The following is a 15,870-nucleotide window of genomic DNA, read 5'->3' as shown; positions in this document are numbered from 1 at the left end:
GGAGGTGTTCAAGGGGAAATTGGACGTGGCACTTGGTGCCATGGTCTAGTTGTGAGGTCTGTTGGAACAGGTTGGACAGGGGTCTCTTCCAGCCTTAGTTACTGTGATACTGTGATACCTTTGAGATCATCAAGTCTAACCTATCATCCAACACTATCTAATCAACTAAACCATGGCACCATGTGCCCCATCCAGTCTCTTCTTAAACACCTCCAGTGATGGTGACTCCACCACCTCCCTGGGCAGCCCATTCCAATGGCCAATCACTCTTTCTGTGAAGAACTTCTTCCTGAGACTCAGCCTAAACCTCCCCTGGCACAGCTACAGCAAATCAAACCTAGATGCTTCCTGATCCACGAACTGAGTCTAGCCCATCACATTTAATAACTACCAACAGCTAAAATCTCCATGAGTGCATCAAATCTCATTTTGATCTGATTTATACTTTTGGCCTTCACAATACTCCTCAGCAGTAAGCTCCCCCATTTAATTATGTGCTGGATGAAAATTCAGCTCATTTTGGTTTATGTTTCACATGTGACTACGTCGCTGAGTGCCTGTAAGGTCTGCTATGGAAAGCTGTGAATAACTGTGCCACTCTCCCTATCACTTCACAGGCCTCCTCTATTCTTTCCTGAAGAATCTCCATTTAGTCTTTCCTCACATTAAGAATTTTCCATATTTCTGCTCACCTTTATTGCTTTCCCTTGTTCTTCAAGTTTTCTGCAGGCTCTTTTATTTTTTTGCTATGAGAAAAGCTGGAACTACAAACAGCACTCAGATGTATTCAGTGGCATAATGGAGCTTTCTGTTTTGTTCTCACCTTCTTTTCTGACACTGCCTGGTAGTCTGTTTGTCTTTTTAACTATGGAGCACTTACCTGATATTTTTAGAAGCCTGTTCACAATAATGCAAGATCTCTTTCTTGTGTGATAATAGCTCATTTAGAGCCCACTATTGTGGGAGTGAAAGTAAAGGCATTTTTTTCCTTCTGGGCATGGGGTTTGCAATTATTGATGTACAACTTCATTTCCCACCTCGAGCAGCATCATAAGACTCTTCTGAAACTCTGAACAGTCTGATAAGCTGAATAATTTCATATTATCTCAATTTCTGTCACCTCACTACTCATAAATTCCTCTTTTGTGTTGGACACAAATCATTCTAGGACCTCGTGGAAACCCCTGGTATTGTGAAAACAACATTTATTCTTTGATTTTTCCATCTCTTAACTTCGTATTATGTGAGCACATTAATGGAAGCAAAATGCATCAAGCTTTACAAAGTGAAAGATATTATCTTATCTCTGGCTCAGGAAATCCTGGAGACAAAGCACTAGAAAGTGGGAGAGCCTTCTGGCAAAGTACCCCTGGAGCTTTGTCCTGCCTGCATGGTCATCCACCACTGGCCATCCTTGCAGACATTCCACTGGGACAGCCAGGCCCTGGTGATTTTTATCTTCTTATTAATCCCACAAAGAACCTTCTTTCTTATTCCACCAGAGTAAAGTTTCTTTGTGACATTTGGCTCAAAGCTTTGTGAAAAGTCAAATGTATCAACTATATCAGCTTTAGCCAAATGATTGCTGAATCCTTCAGAGAGCTCCATCAAACTTGTTAGGCAGGAGGTCCTATTATAAAACATTTGATGCAACATTTTTGTTTGCATTGAAGTAGAGAGTACAAACACCTTACTGCTGCTTCAAGAGTCTCACCTCTCACATGCTCACTTCCTGCAATTAGCTGTGTAACTAATGCATTTAACGCCGATCTTTGCATTCAGTTTTCTCAGGATCCTTTTCCAGAATGTTGGGGTTTTTTCAATTAGTTATTATCTTGGTTGATAATAATCACTTTCAAATGACCCAAATCATAAAATGGTCCAGGCCAGAAGGGACCTCCAAAGGTCATCTAGTCCAACCTCCCCACAGTCAGCAGGGACATCCCCAACTAGATCGGGTTGCCCAGAGCCCTGTCGAGCCTCACCTTGAGTATCTCCAGGGATTGAGCCTCTACCACCTCCCTGGGCAACCTGTTCCAGCATTCCACCACCCTCACAGTAAAGAACTTGCTGCTAACATCCAGTCTAAATCTGCTCTTTAGTATGAAGCCATTGCCCCTTGTCCTGTCACTGCAGGCCTGTGTAAACAGTCTCTCTCCATCCTTCTTGTAGCCCCCTTCAGGTACTGGAAGGCTGCCATTAGGTCTCCCCGGAGTCTCCTCTTCTCCAGGCTGAACAACCCCAGCTCCTTCAGCCTGTCATAGAATCAATAAGGTTGGAACCTAGTAGCAGGGGTGCTCCAACCCCCTGATCATTTCTGTGGCCCTAAAAGAAGCTGAACATCTCTGCACCAGGACAATAAACTATGCAACCCATCTGCCACCATCCCAAAATCACGCAAGAGAAACTGCAGGTACAAGGAAGCAGCTGTCTTTCCTATCCACAGCACAAAAGTTTCCAAACTTTGCCAAGGAAGCTGATCGAGCTACGACATCTTCAGCACAGAAAAGCCTCCTTTACAAACATGCAGCCTGAATTGCCTAAATTATTTGTAAGCCCGACCCCTGCTGGTAATGTCCAAATGTTTGAAGGTGTCAGCTTTCCCCCCACACACATACTTTTGGAAGCTTCTGAAATGCCGAGGAGCAGCTTTTAGCATCGTCCAGGCCATTAAGAAAGATCATCAATAATTTCCCAAAGAGACACAAAGCTAGCAGGGATGGAGGGTGCTGAAGGAGCAGGAGACTGAAAAGGTCGGGGGTTGGGGGGGGGAGAAGAGGAAATTCAAAATGGAATTAATGCTTTTAACAGCGTGTTTCTAAATGGATTGCAGAGAAGGCCACAAGAAGAGCAATGTTTTTCTCTGAGGACCAACAGCACAGCAGCTACTGAAAGGTCAGAGAGAGACACAGGACTCTCTCATCAGTACTTTCTCCATATCTGACATGCTGAATTTTAATTTCAAACACATTCCTCCCCATCCAGCCTCCCACATAAGCTGAGGTGGTGCCACTATCTGCCCGCAGAACTTCTCTCTGTGCGGAAGTTTAAACTCAGGCCCCTTAGATGCCCTTTAAAAACCACTCATAGCAGAAAACACTTCAAAGATCCGAGACACAAGCGAGCTGTAACAAGGGTAGGTTTAAGTCATTATATTGTTTTGTGCTATTTCACCTGCAATTTTAAGGTTTAATGGCTTCTTTGTGCCTCACTGAAGCAGATGTACCCACACCGTGCATTGTGCAGACAGCAGCATGCTCAAGACCACTTGCAAGCACAGCTGAGGTTCACAGCCTCTCCCCATCAGCTGGCCCTAAGGCTCATCCCTCAGATGCCATCTCCTTCCCAGCAGCCCAGCTATGGGGGTATCCTCCTTCCCAGCCACAGGGTGGAGGACCAGGGGATGGCCAGCACTCCCCTCCACGCCACCCCAGCTCTGCTCTCCCTCAGAGATGCTTCCTCTGTGCTGAGGACTGAGAACATCACTGTAACCTCTTTGTGCCAGAGAGGCTGGTAGGACTGACTGGTGCTTTCACTCCTTACCCCTCTTCTAACCTATTTTTAACACTGTTAAGTGTCCTGGATCTCCAGTGGGAAAGCATTAAGAACCATTAGCAAACAGTTTGTGCTGTTCTAGCTTTGCTTTCCAGCCCTGGGGAGCTCTTCCCAATGGCAAAGAGAGAGGAGCAGGGGAAATCCTATCTATATATAAACACGGCAAAGCATTTGCAGCTGATGGTTAAGATACAGCAGTCAAATACTGAAAAATATTTACTTGTTTTGCTCTTGGATTTTTTCACTGACATGAAACTCGGGGACAGGGCCAACTGAACTGCTTTTGGATGCACCAACATCCACAAAGGCAGCCTCAGTCTGCACGCACCTTGTGCTTGCTCTGCCCAGGGACATCCACACAAGATAAGTGATGCTCTTTTATCACCAATTTGCATGCCTCAACTTGTCACACACGGTAGCTGCTTTCAGGTAGGGAGAACAATCCAAGATAAATTCATGTGAGAACCTCAGCAAGCAGAGCACAGAAACATCTGGGTACAGCATAACCATTTATCAACTTAATGTTTGGCCTGGAAAGAATGTCGGTGTCCATTTAAAAAGCAGCCCTGCAGCACAGGGAAGGAAGACACATCAATTACTTTCTGAAGTATTGACATCATTCTCAAGTTATGTGATACAGGGGGGAAAAAATCATTTGGATTAATTTCTGGAGAATTTACCAACTTGTTCTCCATAAAAGGGTTTGAAAACATGAAATGCTTAAACTGTCTGCAAGAAATATGCTGTTGCCCTCAGAAAGTGCAGTTATTTAGAAGAGACTGGGCTGAAAAGTAAAGTCACTGAACTGGATTAGTTCTGTTCCAGCTCAAACCAGAGCACCTGACAGAGATCTCAGTATATCTGAAAGACTTTTCCTGCAGTAGATGCAGATGGCTTCAGCCAGGGCCAAAGGCTCCCACAGGCAGGCACAAGGTACATTCAAGCCACCCCTGCAGCCTTTCACAAGATCAAATTTAGTGCAAGGATACAGATTCACTGGCATTTGCTCACACTTGTGGGTTTTCCCACTTTCAAAACCTGAGCTTTACATTGCTTCCATTGCATGTTTCACTGTCCCAAATTAGAAGAGGAAACAAGGATAAAAAAAACCCCAACCTACAGCCTCAGGTCTCTCGAAATGATACTTGAGAGAATCAGGAGATATCCCACTGTGTGCATTCAGACTACCTAAAACATGCTTGGATGGTAAGCAACAGCTGCTGGAGAGAAAGGCCAGGCTGCTCCTGTTTTAGAAGGGAATAGGGGAATCTGATTTTGAACAGCATCTAGGCACTTCCCAAAGCCTCTCTCAGTCCAGAGCTTTTCAGTGGAGCTAACCAGTCACGACTCCTCACCATCGCCCTTTTATCCTTCTTTTATTTGGTTTTAATCTTCTCAGATGTGTTATGTGATTGCCTGGAGCACAGTGTGGATATCACCAATGAGGACATGTCTCACAGAGGCCCCATCTGTGAAGAGGACATGGCCATGTGGAAAAGCTATTGCTGAACAGGAAACTATTGAATGGAGCAGAAAATGTATGTGTTGGGAAGACGCTATTAAGGGATCCAGATGGCATTGAGATGGTGTTAGGAGCAGAGCAGACAGAATTCCAGCAAGTGTGACTAATAGGCATTGGCAAGGACATGAATTTCTTTTGAATTACTGTAACTACCCAGTCACTAAATCCACAGAAAACATTTAGGATTTACTGGGGTTGTAGTTTGACAGCAGAAAGAAAAAGTTCAGATTCGTTCTAGCTGAAAAGGTCCTTCAGCTGTTGCCACTTAAGTCTTTAGTGAAGCTCTTTTAATAGAGATTACTTTTATTGATAGGTTCTGAAAAAGGAGTTTCTGTAGTTACCACCTGCCCTCTAACACTGCTAATGCCTAAACATCCCCAGCATGGACTCCTAGTGCACGGACTCAAAGGTTTGACCACTTTTTCTGCAGCATATAAGCAAATGTTGTTTCAGAGGGAGCAGTGAGAGGTGTGAGAAATGACAGCATTAGCAGTGCCTTTTATTGCCTCCTCAGGAACGATGATGCTGGCAGAGAGCTGCACGTTTAAAGCTAAAAAGGGTCTGACGCAAGAGCACTTTGTTCTCAGGAGAAGGAGGAAAAACTGATCAAGTCTTTCAAGTTTCTCACTACAAATTTACTTTCCATACTGAAGAAAAATGAGACAAAAGTTACATTTCTAAAAGCTCTCATTCACTCACAAGAGGTGAGTACAGATTCAAAGGATTCATGTGGATTAATTTTTCTGGGGGTCTCTCTCTCTTCCATGTCTCTCCTGCTTTTGTTTTCAGAAGTTGGCTTCCACCCGTGGGGCATATATGGAAATGCCTGGAGGCTCACTGCTCATTCCTGCTCTGCAGACTCCCCTCCTTGGATTCTGCTGGCTTTCCTCTATTTTTCACATACCTTCATGAGAGCAGCTAACTGGGCTGGGCTCTATCCAGAAGAGCAGACACACCATACTGCAGGTTAATGGGATTTCAAAGACCACTACAGGAACGTGAGTAACTCCCTCATAAGCTGTGGCATCTCTTCTCCCACTTTCCAATTGTAAAGTTTGCATTCTTCACCTCTATTTTGCTCCCTAGAGAGGTTGTGGAGTCTCCTTCTCTGGAGACTTCCAAGACCCATCTGGATGTGTTCCTGTGTGACTTGTGCTAGATACTATGGTCCTGCTGTGGCAGGGATGTTGGACTCAATGAGGTCCCTTCCAACCCCTAACATCCTGTGATAAAAGGAAGGAGTAACAGTGAAGCTTGCATTGCTTGCTCCATCTTAGCAGCTATGTAAAACTGAGTAAACTGGTCCTGTTGAGGCCCAAAAGGACACAGGAGGATAACCATAGCAGACCTAATCTCCCATGCTAATCTCTGTTCTCCTCCAAACCCCTTCTGCTCTTTAACTGTAGCTACCCAATTCTCCTTTGCTGTCCAGCCAAGACATAAGGAGTGTTCTGAAATGGACATCATATCACTCATGAACCCCAAAAGCCTAAGGAAAGATAGGGATTCATCTTGCATTCCTTTGAGAAGAAGCTTTCTGTGAAGAAAGAACTTGAAAAGTCTGACAAGACACCTGAAGTCTGAGAAGGCATCTGAAGAAGACACAGAACAGCCAACAGGAAGGAAAAAGGAGCAGGGAGGGACTCAGGGACTGTCTTACCAGTTCTCCAGCAGAGAAAGCTGCAGCAGCACTTTGCACCAAGTCATTTATTGCTAGAGCTGAGCAGTGAAAAGGGTGATTAAAACCAAACAAATCCATGCTTTTTGGAACAGCTTTGTAGCTCAGTGACTAGCATCAGAGCCTGGGACAAGTATTTAAATCAGCTGTAACAACAAAAAGCGGTTCAGTAAAAAGAGAGAGAAAAAAATCCAGCCTGGAATTAGACCCTGGGACTGCAGCCTTTGTGCATCCATAGCCTCAGGAGCATACAGTACTGAAATGGGAAAGAGAAAAGACAAAGCATCACCGTGAAACAACTGCAGAAGCTTAGCCTCTGCTGAAAAAGCTTTCAGTGAACGGCCCATCACTGGAGAGTAGCTCTGCACCATCAGCAGCCTTACTGGGAACAGGCCTTGTGTTTCTGTCATGCTCTGTGTGAAAGGCTTGACAAAATTCCACAAAAAAAAGCAAAGATAAGGCTAGAGAAGAAATTCTTTGAAAACAGAGAAAAGCACTGTCTAGGGGAATTTAGGGCTACCTTTGAGCAGAACCAAACACAACCCTGCAAGAAGCCAGTACTTGGGAGATCCACTTGTCCTTGCCCAGGAAATAGGTCTTAATTCAGGGCAAAGCCAGACATCTCTATCCCCACTGCCAAGAGCCTTCTGCAACATGAAATGGTCCTGGGCTATGTGGCAATCCAGCTGTTTCCCCCTTACACACACTGTCCCTGAAGCTGCTCAGTTAACAGACAGCAAATTCTGTTCAGTGAAGATAAAGACCAAATAATGAGCCTTAGAGATGAGAATAAAGAGGCTGAATATTTCCTACATGAAAGGGTGCTGCAGCCCATACCAACCCAGGGAGGGAGAGACTGAGGAGCTACTGTAGAAATAACTCTAAAAATGTTCAGCTCCCAGAAGACAGCAAAGAGGATGCTGGCTTTTCTGATACAGAGGCATGGTATTAATCAGGAGTGATGGGTTTAATGTTGCTGAGGAGGTGCTGAATGCTTCTGCAGCAGTGTAGACATCAAAGGGGCTGGTGTGCCTTGGCAAAGGAAAAACCTGAATGAGCTCAGGACAAACAAACATCCACAGTATGCAAAAGTAGCTGGAGATAGGTTTATTCCTCCTGAAAAATAAAGGGAAGTTATAGCATACTATCCTTTAGCAGAATTCAAGCATGGAATGGAATAAAAAAGGGAGATGTATGCCTTGGCTCTCCAGAACTATTAGACCATCCTGAGGGAACTACAGGGGTGAGTCTCTAAGATTATGTGTACAGCCCTAAAATGTATTGGAATAGCTTGGATGAAGGTGTGTTATTTGCAAGCACCTCCTCTCTGCTGTGGAACTGGGCTTTCAAAGCTGTAAAACAAGCTCAGGAGGCAGAGCACAGGAGCAAAGTCATAATGCACCAGCCAGTAATTTCTGCTTTCTGTGAGATTCTGCCTGCTGCAAAATCCTGCTTTTGTTCATATGAGGCAGTCATGCTTCATAGTTATGGAGTTGAAAATAGAAGAGAATTAAGAAGTGAAACTCCAACCAAAGTCTTACATTGCTGAGCACAAAACCCTCATCCTGTCATGATCTGATTTGCTCAGCTTAAATGAAAACCAAAACTTTATTCTCAACGTTCAGGAACAGATGAAACTTTTCTGTGCTCAGTATTTATTGTGGCACCTGCTTTGGAATGGAAGCTGTAAATGCTTTAATAAATACATGGAAAGGTTGTCTAGCTTCACTGTAGCTCTTGTAAACGCTCATGCAGCCTCTGCTGAAATGCTGTTTTGTAACTTCTCTTTCACTGAATCACAACAGGTATCCCTCTGCCATCTGCAATGCATGAGGGGAAACATCCCTCTTTTATCTCCAGTGCTGCATGCACGTCGGTATCACAAAAGCTGGATTCTACACCTCTTCACACGTGTGCCAACAGATCCTCTATTTACAGGCAAGATTTGGTCAAAATGAGAAACAAACAGCATACTGTTTCCACAGGAAAGAATGTCAACAGGGGGGAGAGAGACACAGGAGCCAGTCTTCTGAATTAACTGAGAGAAAGAGATCCTGAACATTAACAGAAAAGAGCCTGCAGCCTCCGAAAAGAGAGGAGAGGTTATAAAGCATCTAAGTGCAGGAGAGATCAGGGGCTGAGGCTTTCTGTCAACACTTCATGGATTTCTCATGTCCATAAAAGCTGGTGGAAAAGTAAAAACTATGGTCAGAAAAAGCAACGGAAGGAAAACGTGCTCTGATCAATGCCACAATGCTGCTCCCTGAGTCACAGGCAGCCTGTGTGCACAGGCGGTCCACACAGAATCATAGAATTGTTAGGCTTGGAAGGGACCTCAAGAATCATCTAGTTCCTACCCCCCTGCCATGGCCAGAGACACCTCACACTAGATCAGGTTGCTCAGAGCCACATCCAGCCTGGCCTTAAAAACCTCCAGGGATGAGGCTTCCACCACCTCCCTGGGCAACCTGTTCCAGTGTCTCACCACCCTCATGGGGAAGAACTTCTTCCTAACATCCAATCTGAATCTGCCCATTTCTATTTTTATTTCATTCCCCCTAGTCCTATCACTCCCTAAAAAGTCCCTCCCCAGCTTTCTTGTAGGCCCCCTTCAGATACTAGAAGTCCACAATTAGGTCTCCTCAGAGTCTTCTCTTCTCCAGACTGAATACATGCAGGCACTTTTTCATTTGCTGTAGCACGGTGAGGGGTCCTATACCTGGGTACTCCACCAGGAGATGGCAATATGCAGATTAGGTAATGAAACTGCCCTACCATTTCCCTTCTCTTTAGTTACACTGAAAACAGCTGCATTTTCACAGCCTTCCCCTTGCTTTGCCCACCTGAGTGTGTCGACCTCCTCCTTGGTGATGATGGTACTTTGCTCGGCTGTGCACTCTTGAGACTTCAGGGCCTTCACCTCCACCTCCAGCTGCAGAAAGGAAAAGGTGTTAGTTGCTCCAGTGCTAATAAGGGGTACACACAAACAGTGAAAAGAGAAAAAGGAAATCACAATGTTCAGCACAGATCAGACCTTCCTCAGAAGATGGGCACAAAGAACAACTCTTTGAACTTCAAAACCTTGCTTAACTCTGCTTCCCTTTTGCCTTCCCCAGCATTTTCTCCAAGGTAGATGAGGCAAAGAAAGTTGATTGCTTCTAAGCATAACTTTGGCTCTTCTTGCAGATATTTCCCCAACCTGACCCCCATGGATAATGGCATGCAGAGAATTAGCTGTGTGGTATTAGGAGCTCACTGGCACCAGCGATTCAGCATTGACAATTCAACCTCATTTAGCTTCCATTCCTCCCCAAAAGAAATGAAGCACAGGATTATCCTGTCTTGTCCAGGACAACTCAGATACACACACTGAATCCAAAAGGCTGGGGAATATTTCCAGCACTTTCCAATATACACTTCTAGCTCAAGCTGCACAGGTAGCTCTGATGGAACAAAGAAACAATTCAGAATGCTTTCTGCCTCTGGCCTTGTTTGGGAAGGAGCTCCCAAGAAAGTACTTCAAAACTCTACAGGCATGAAAACTTCTGACTTAGACTCCACCATTCCCAGGCTTCCTGATTCATGGGAATCTGTATTCCTAATCCAGCTATCATGATGATGCATAGATTGATAAACTACTTATGTTACTACCTTTGAAACCCCTCAGAAAATGATTTAGTATGACGTGCCAGCAGAAACAAACTACCAGGAGGATACTCAGACTTCTGTTCCAGCATCATCTCCCAGCTCTGACCTCCTTTACACTCACCCTTCAGATTTTGGATTTCCTTTTGTCATCTGTCTTTTAAGCACCTGCTGACTACTTACCCTAACACATCTATTGACAGAAATGGTATTTTTCACTCAGGAGTAAAAAACAATAAGCAATCCAGCTCTAATTATAGATGCAAAACTTATGACCACAGAGGGCTCAGTGCTCAGCAACAGGGAAATATAATCCATTCATATACCACTCCCTTCAGCAGCAGAATAAAACCCTTATAGAATAAAACCCTCTTGGAACAGCAAACTTCACTCAAAGACAGCAGGCTGGTAGAAACTCCTCAGTTTTACAAGGAAGAGGAACATGCTGACACGTGCAGTCACACTGCTCAGCCAGAACTGAAATTTTGACATACTGCCTCTTTGCCCTCCCATGCTTACCAGAAAGGACAGACAGCACTGTTAGCAGGAAAGGGCAGAAAAGGGATGCTTGGATTACTCTCCCTCCCCTTTTTGATACCACAGGGACTGAGCAGAAGAGAGAGGGTAGAAAAGAGGTTTTAGCCAAATTTCCCTCTGGCACCCCCCCAGAGGCCTGCATTTCCCCCCCCCGCCAGTCAAAAGGCATCGAGGAAGAAAAAAATAAGCAAAGGCCAACCTGCATCATCAGGCTGTACAAATGTTAATGTATATTAGCTGCCTGATAAGATTATCACAGCCAGCAATGCTTCCCTCAATTTTCTGATTACTGAGCTTATCTCTCCCAGCTCAGCCCATCACAGATGGCTGGGGATAAAGCAAGCACACCAGATAATTCCAGGAATGTGAATAAAAGGTGCTGGGATGGGGAGCAGGCTTCAATTCCAACCTAGCAGCAGGAAAACACTCATTATAGCTCCTGTTTCCCCACGTCTGCTGAAGCCTGGATGTGTTTACTATTCAGAGTTTTGTGCTGCTTTCTGGACTGCATGTGGACAGCATTTGAAGATGGAAGGGCTGGTAAATATGTTATTTATCACAGGCTAAGCGGGCTCAGCCTTGAGTCCAACTGCCACCTGCTCACCGACACGAGCAGATGAATCATGGCCACCTTCTCGGGGGAGAAGGGGGAACGGATGGGGTGGGCCAGTAATCTGCTGCTGTGAGCTGGGGGTCTCTTGTGTGGGCTGCACAGAGAGGGGGGAAAAATGGAGTGTGTAATGGGAAAAGAGCCGGGAGAGTGAATGCTCTCGAGTCAATGCTGCCGTGGAAAGCCCCAGCGCAGGTCTCGCCTGATACCCAGCGATGACAAATTGGTGCCAGGTATGCTCAGGAGCAGCGTGATGAGATTCTGCCGGGTTTCTAAGAATAAGCTGTTGAAGGAGAACGAGCAGGGAAGGGCACAGGGACTGTAAGGGCATTTTGTGTAATTTCTGTGTTCAAAACTACCTGGCCTGAAAATCTGATGTGCCTGAGGAGAGAAGGGAGAGAAGGGCACAGTGTTAGCTCTAAAGATGAAGCTGGCTTGAGCAGTTCGATGTCGATGCAGACCTGCTTCCCAGAACAAGCATTAAAACTTCTGGGAAGTTTCCACTTCAGGACAAGACATGATTGTGTCCCACAGCAAATTACTGTCATTAAAGCCCTGCTAATAGTCTATGACAAAAATGAAGTAAAACAACTAAGGTATTACGTATTTAATTCAAAATGAAATGCTTGCTTCCTTTAACTGTTAGGGTTTCAGTAAGGAAAACATCCCTGCCTGCCAGTCTCAACAGATTATATTAAGAATGTTTTTTGTGCCTTTTCCAGGGCAAAAAGAAAGTTAGTTAAGAGGAAGTGGCTCATTGCTGAGCTTTGATCCTGCTTGTCTGAAGACAGCACTGTGCGAGCAATTGGTCTTCACAAAACAGTAACAAAGAAAATAAGGGGAGGAACAACGAAGCATAAGGAATCTGTTTACAAAACTTTCCTCTACTTGGAGTTTTGTCTGCTAGACAATACCAGCATAACATGATCTCCCCAGCCTCTGGTCAGACCCAGCACACAGGTACCAGCATAACCCTGCACTGGCCATTGCCACTGCCTGCTCCTCCAGCTGGATTTTCACTCCAGTTCTGTACTTGATGCACTCAAGACAAAGTGGAGAAAAGAGAAAGAAAAGCAGATCTGAATGAGGAAAATAGGCAGGAAGGCAGTAACAGGAGAAACACAAACCCATGTTCTACATTGTTTTCAGTACTATGGGCAAGCCTAAGAGGTGAGGAGGTTATGGGGTTGGAATTAGATCATCCTTGATGTCCCTTCCAACCCTAACAATTCTATGATAGCTCTGAGGATCAGGTGGTCAGCATGAAATGACTCACTGTGGTGGCAGAGCCTTCCTGTCCACTTGGTACCAGTGGCAAAGAATGGCCTCAAGAAGAAATAAGAGAAAAATCCACTCTCCTCTTACTGTTTTCTCTGCCTAACTCCAATCATCTCCCTTTTCCTTAATTACTTTCCAGTCCTTGTCTCTCCTCTTCACCAGATGCTACTTTCAGCAGGTATTATTTTGGGGTTTGGACTAACTCCTAAGTTCTTCCAATTTTCATCAATAATTTTATATAACTAGCCAAGTTAAACTTTCATTACTTTGAATACATTAAACTAGTAGAAGCCATTACCCAGCAGAGAGGGGAAAAGGGCTGCTCAAATTACAGCTCGTTGCTGTATTCCCCCATTCAGTACCAAACGACCTAGGTCAAGCTTAGATCCTTTAGCTCCCTTTTATGTTGATCTGGCTCTTTTAACTAGCATTGAGAGCAGAGAGAGATTTGTCCCAAAATACAGCATTGTGTCTCCTACCCTGAAAACCGTACCTACGACTTCTGCAGGGGCTTCAGGGTTAGTACCGCCCAGAATTAGACCCCCAGCAACATCCCCACTGCACAGAACCCATTAGCAACTTGAAAAGAAACCAAGCCATTATTTTAATGATTCTTTTTGAAGTTACCCAAAGTTTTTCTGACACCAGAAAAACCAGGATAATGAGCAGTGTCAGAGCCCATGCCTTGTGAATAAAACACATAAACAGGTACTTAACATTTGGACTATGCCGTGTTCTCTTCTCGCAATATTTTCTTGCTCTCAGCCTAAAATGATCTCATTTATCCTGAAACTCTTCTGGTCTCTTTTCACTTTCTAAGCATGAATTTCAGTCCAGCTTTACTGCTTTCAATAGGAAGTGGCCAGGCCACATCCAACATACAGAGTAATTTTAGAATGTCCACTTCCACAAATAGGCAAGTACCCCAAAATGCAAAATGAAAATACTTTTTTCCAGCATAAGTCCTGTCATCACAACATTTGAAGTGAGAAAGAGAGGAAGGAAGAACATGGATGGATTTTCATCTGGTGTTTAATTAAATGCCATATCATTCTTCTTTCAGCCTTACTTGTAAACCTGCCTGGACAGGATCTCAAGATGGTGGTTCTCCTCCGAGTGTTAATGACATAGCAAACACCCACAGCGGTGTAAGAAATATGTTCCTTGCTGGTTCTCCCTTCTGTGGGAATTATTTAAAGATATATGAGATGACAGGAGAAACATAACATTATAAATTAATCTCCTTACAGCTAGAAGAAACAAAATTTGACTCGAGAGAGCTGATTTCCTTGGTATTTGTCATTTGTGACCCATATTTGTCCTCCTCCAAAATGAGTACTCCTGAGTCTCTGCAATGCCAGAGACCTGTTATTCCTCCCACTTGATTGATCAACCCACTTGGAATGGGTTGTCCAGGGAGGTGGTTGGGCCACTGTCCCTGGAGGTGTTTAAGACCAGGCTGGATGAGGCTCTGGCCAGCCTGATCTAGTGTGGGGTGTCCCTGCCCATGGCAGGGGGGTTGGAACTAGATGATCCCTGACTGATATTATGATACTACTATGATTCCAGCAGGCTTCAGCAATCCTTTCCAAAGCATCCTGCCCACTGTCCCATCTTCAAAGAGACTTAGCACAGGCCTCAAACTTCAGTCCCCACCGAAAAACCACACTCACTAGCTTCTGAAAACTTCAACGCGCCGCCCGAAACAATGACCCAAAGCTCTCTTTGGGTGGCCTCATTTTGGGCAGTAAAGGACTCCAAATCTCAAGTAGTTCAGCTTGCTGCTAAAGTTAGAATGTGCATGTTGGGGGGGGGGGGGGGGGGGGGGGGGGGGGGTGGAACCAAACCAACAACCAAACAAAGCAAAAACCCGGGCCGGTTTGTTCGCCCACACCATGTACACGTATTGCACAGAACACATGCTGGAGACACACAGTTATTATTTGAATAATGAGTGCATTTTAGTGAGGGGCTGATACAGCAATCTTGTCCTGATGAAGTGTGTCTGCACGTCATTCAGCATTCTTGGAGCTGTAAAAAAGCAGGAAATGCTGAATCCATTATAAATGTCTAAAGGTTTAGTTAACAATGGGCTGATGCAACATCCTTTGAAAGGCCTTCCTCAGCAAAAGAGCTGATTTTAAAAGGCAGAGATAAATAGGAACTGAATTGCACAGAGCCAGCATGGAAAGGTGAATTGAGAGGTTGTGTTTGACTACAAGTCTCAACACAATTCAAGGAGCTATTTAAATACATAAATATTTAAATGTACGAGAAGCAAGCAGACTTGGAAGGGAAGAGTGCATGCCAAAATAGACAAGAACAGAGAAATGGGACCCTGAGTATGACCCATACTCTGAGGCTTGAAAACAGGCAAATTCCTCTTCCCTAGCAGCTAGATGTGCCAGTTTGGTTAATGATGCCTCTCTAAAGGGCGTAGCGGTGACTAAGGATCTTATTTGCCTCTCTTCCCACAAAGCAGCACCATAAGACTGGTGACCTCCTGTTCTCTACAAGCTTATAAATCCAGTGAAAGGACAGGCATCAAACATGTATGAACACCAGTGAGTTTAGTTTGAGTGTCCAGCAACACTAAAGGGAGTGAGATACCACACTGAGCACTCCCATAGATCCTTCTGCTCAGCACAAGCTTTATCACCTCTTCCATGCACCCAGCCCACTGGCATTCTGAAGGGCTGCTCCCCTAAAACATCAGCAGAGAAGCACACATGGGGAGGACTAAGCCTCAGCAGGTTTCTTAGTGAACTTCACTCTTCAGTGGAATAGGACAATACTTGCAAACCAAAGTGTTACTTGCCATTTAAGAAACAGGCTAAGCAGCCTGGGATTAGCTGGTACATTTCCCTGAGAAAATTAATCCTCGATGCTATTGTGAAACAAAAGCAATAAAAGCAAAGAAAATCAGATACTCAATAACAAGTGGTTTAGAACTACCTATTTCCCACTTAGTTGAAACAAAACAAACATTCTGGGTTTGGTGGTGGTTTTTTTTCCCCTCTTAAAGGAGAAAGCCTAGCTCGGATC

At 44.6% G+C, this 15,870-nt stretch overlaps 1 protein-coding gene across 2 annotated transcripts in view; it reads right to left on the bottom strand.

Moving 5' to 3' along the window:
- MAD1L1 (mitotic arrest deficient 1 like 1) overlaps positions 1-15,870 on the bottom strand; it is a 413,753-nt gene that overhangs the window by 178,365 nt on the left and 219,518 nt on the right. For both annotated transcript variants that reach the window (XM_054180345.1, XM_054180346.1), the window contains exon 14: positions 9,599-9,687. In XM_054180345.1, the coding sequence (XP_054036320.1) occupies positions 9,599-9,687 (89 nt within the window). The remainder of the gene's footprint in view (positions 1-9,598; positions 9,688-15,870) is intronic.

This window comes from Dryobates pubescens, chromosome 4, assembly GCF_014839835.1.
Source record: "Dryobates pubescens isolate bDryPub1 chromosome 4, bDryPub1.pri, whole genome shotgun sequence".
Lineage (NCBI taxonomy): Eukaryota > Metazoa > Chordata > Aves > Piciformes > Picidae > Dryobates > Dryobates pubescens.
This window is presented reverse-complemented; position numbering and strand designations above follow the sequence as displayed.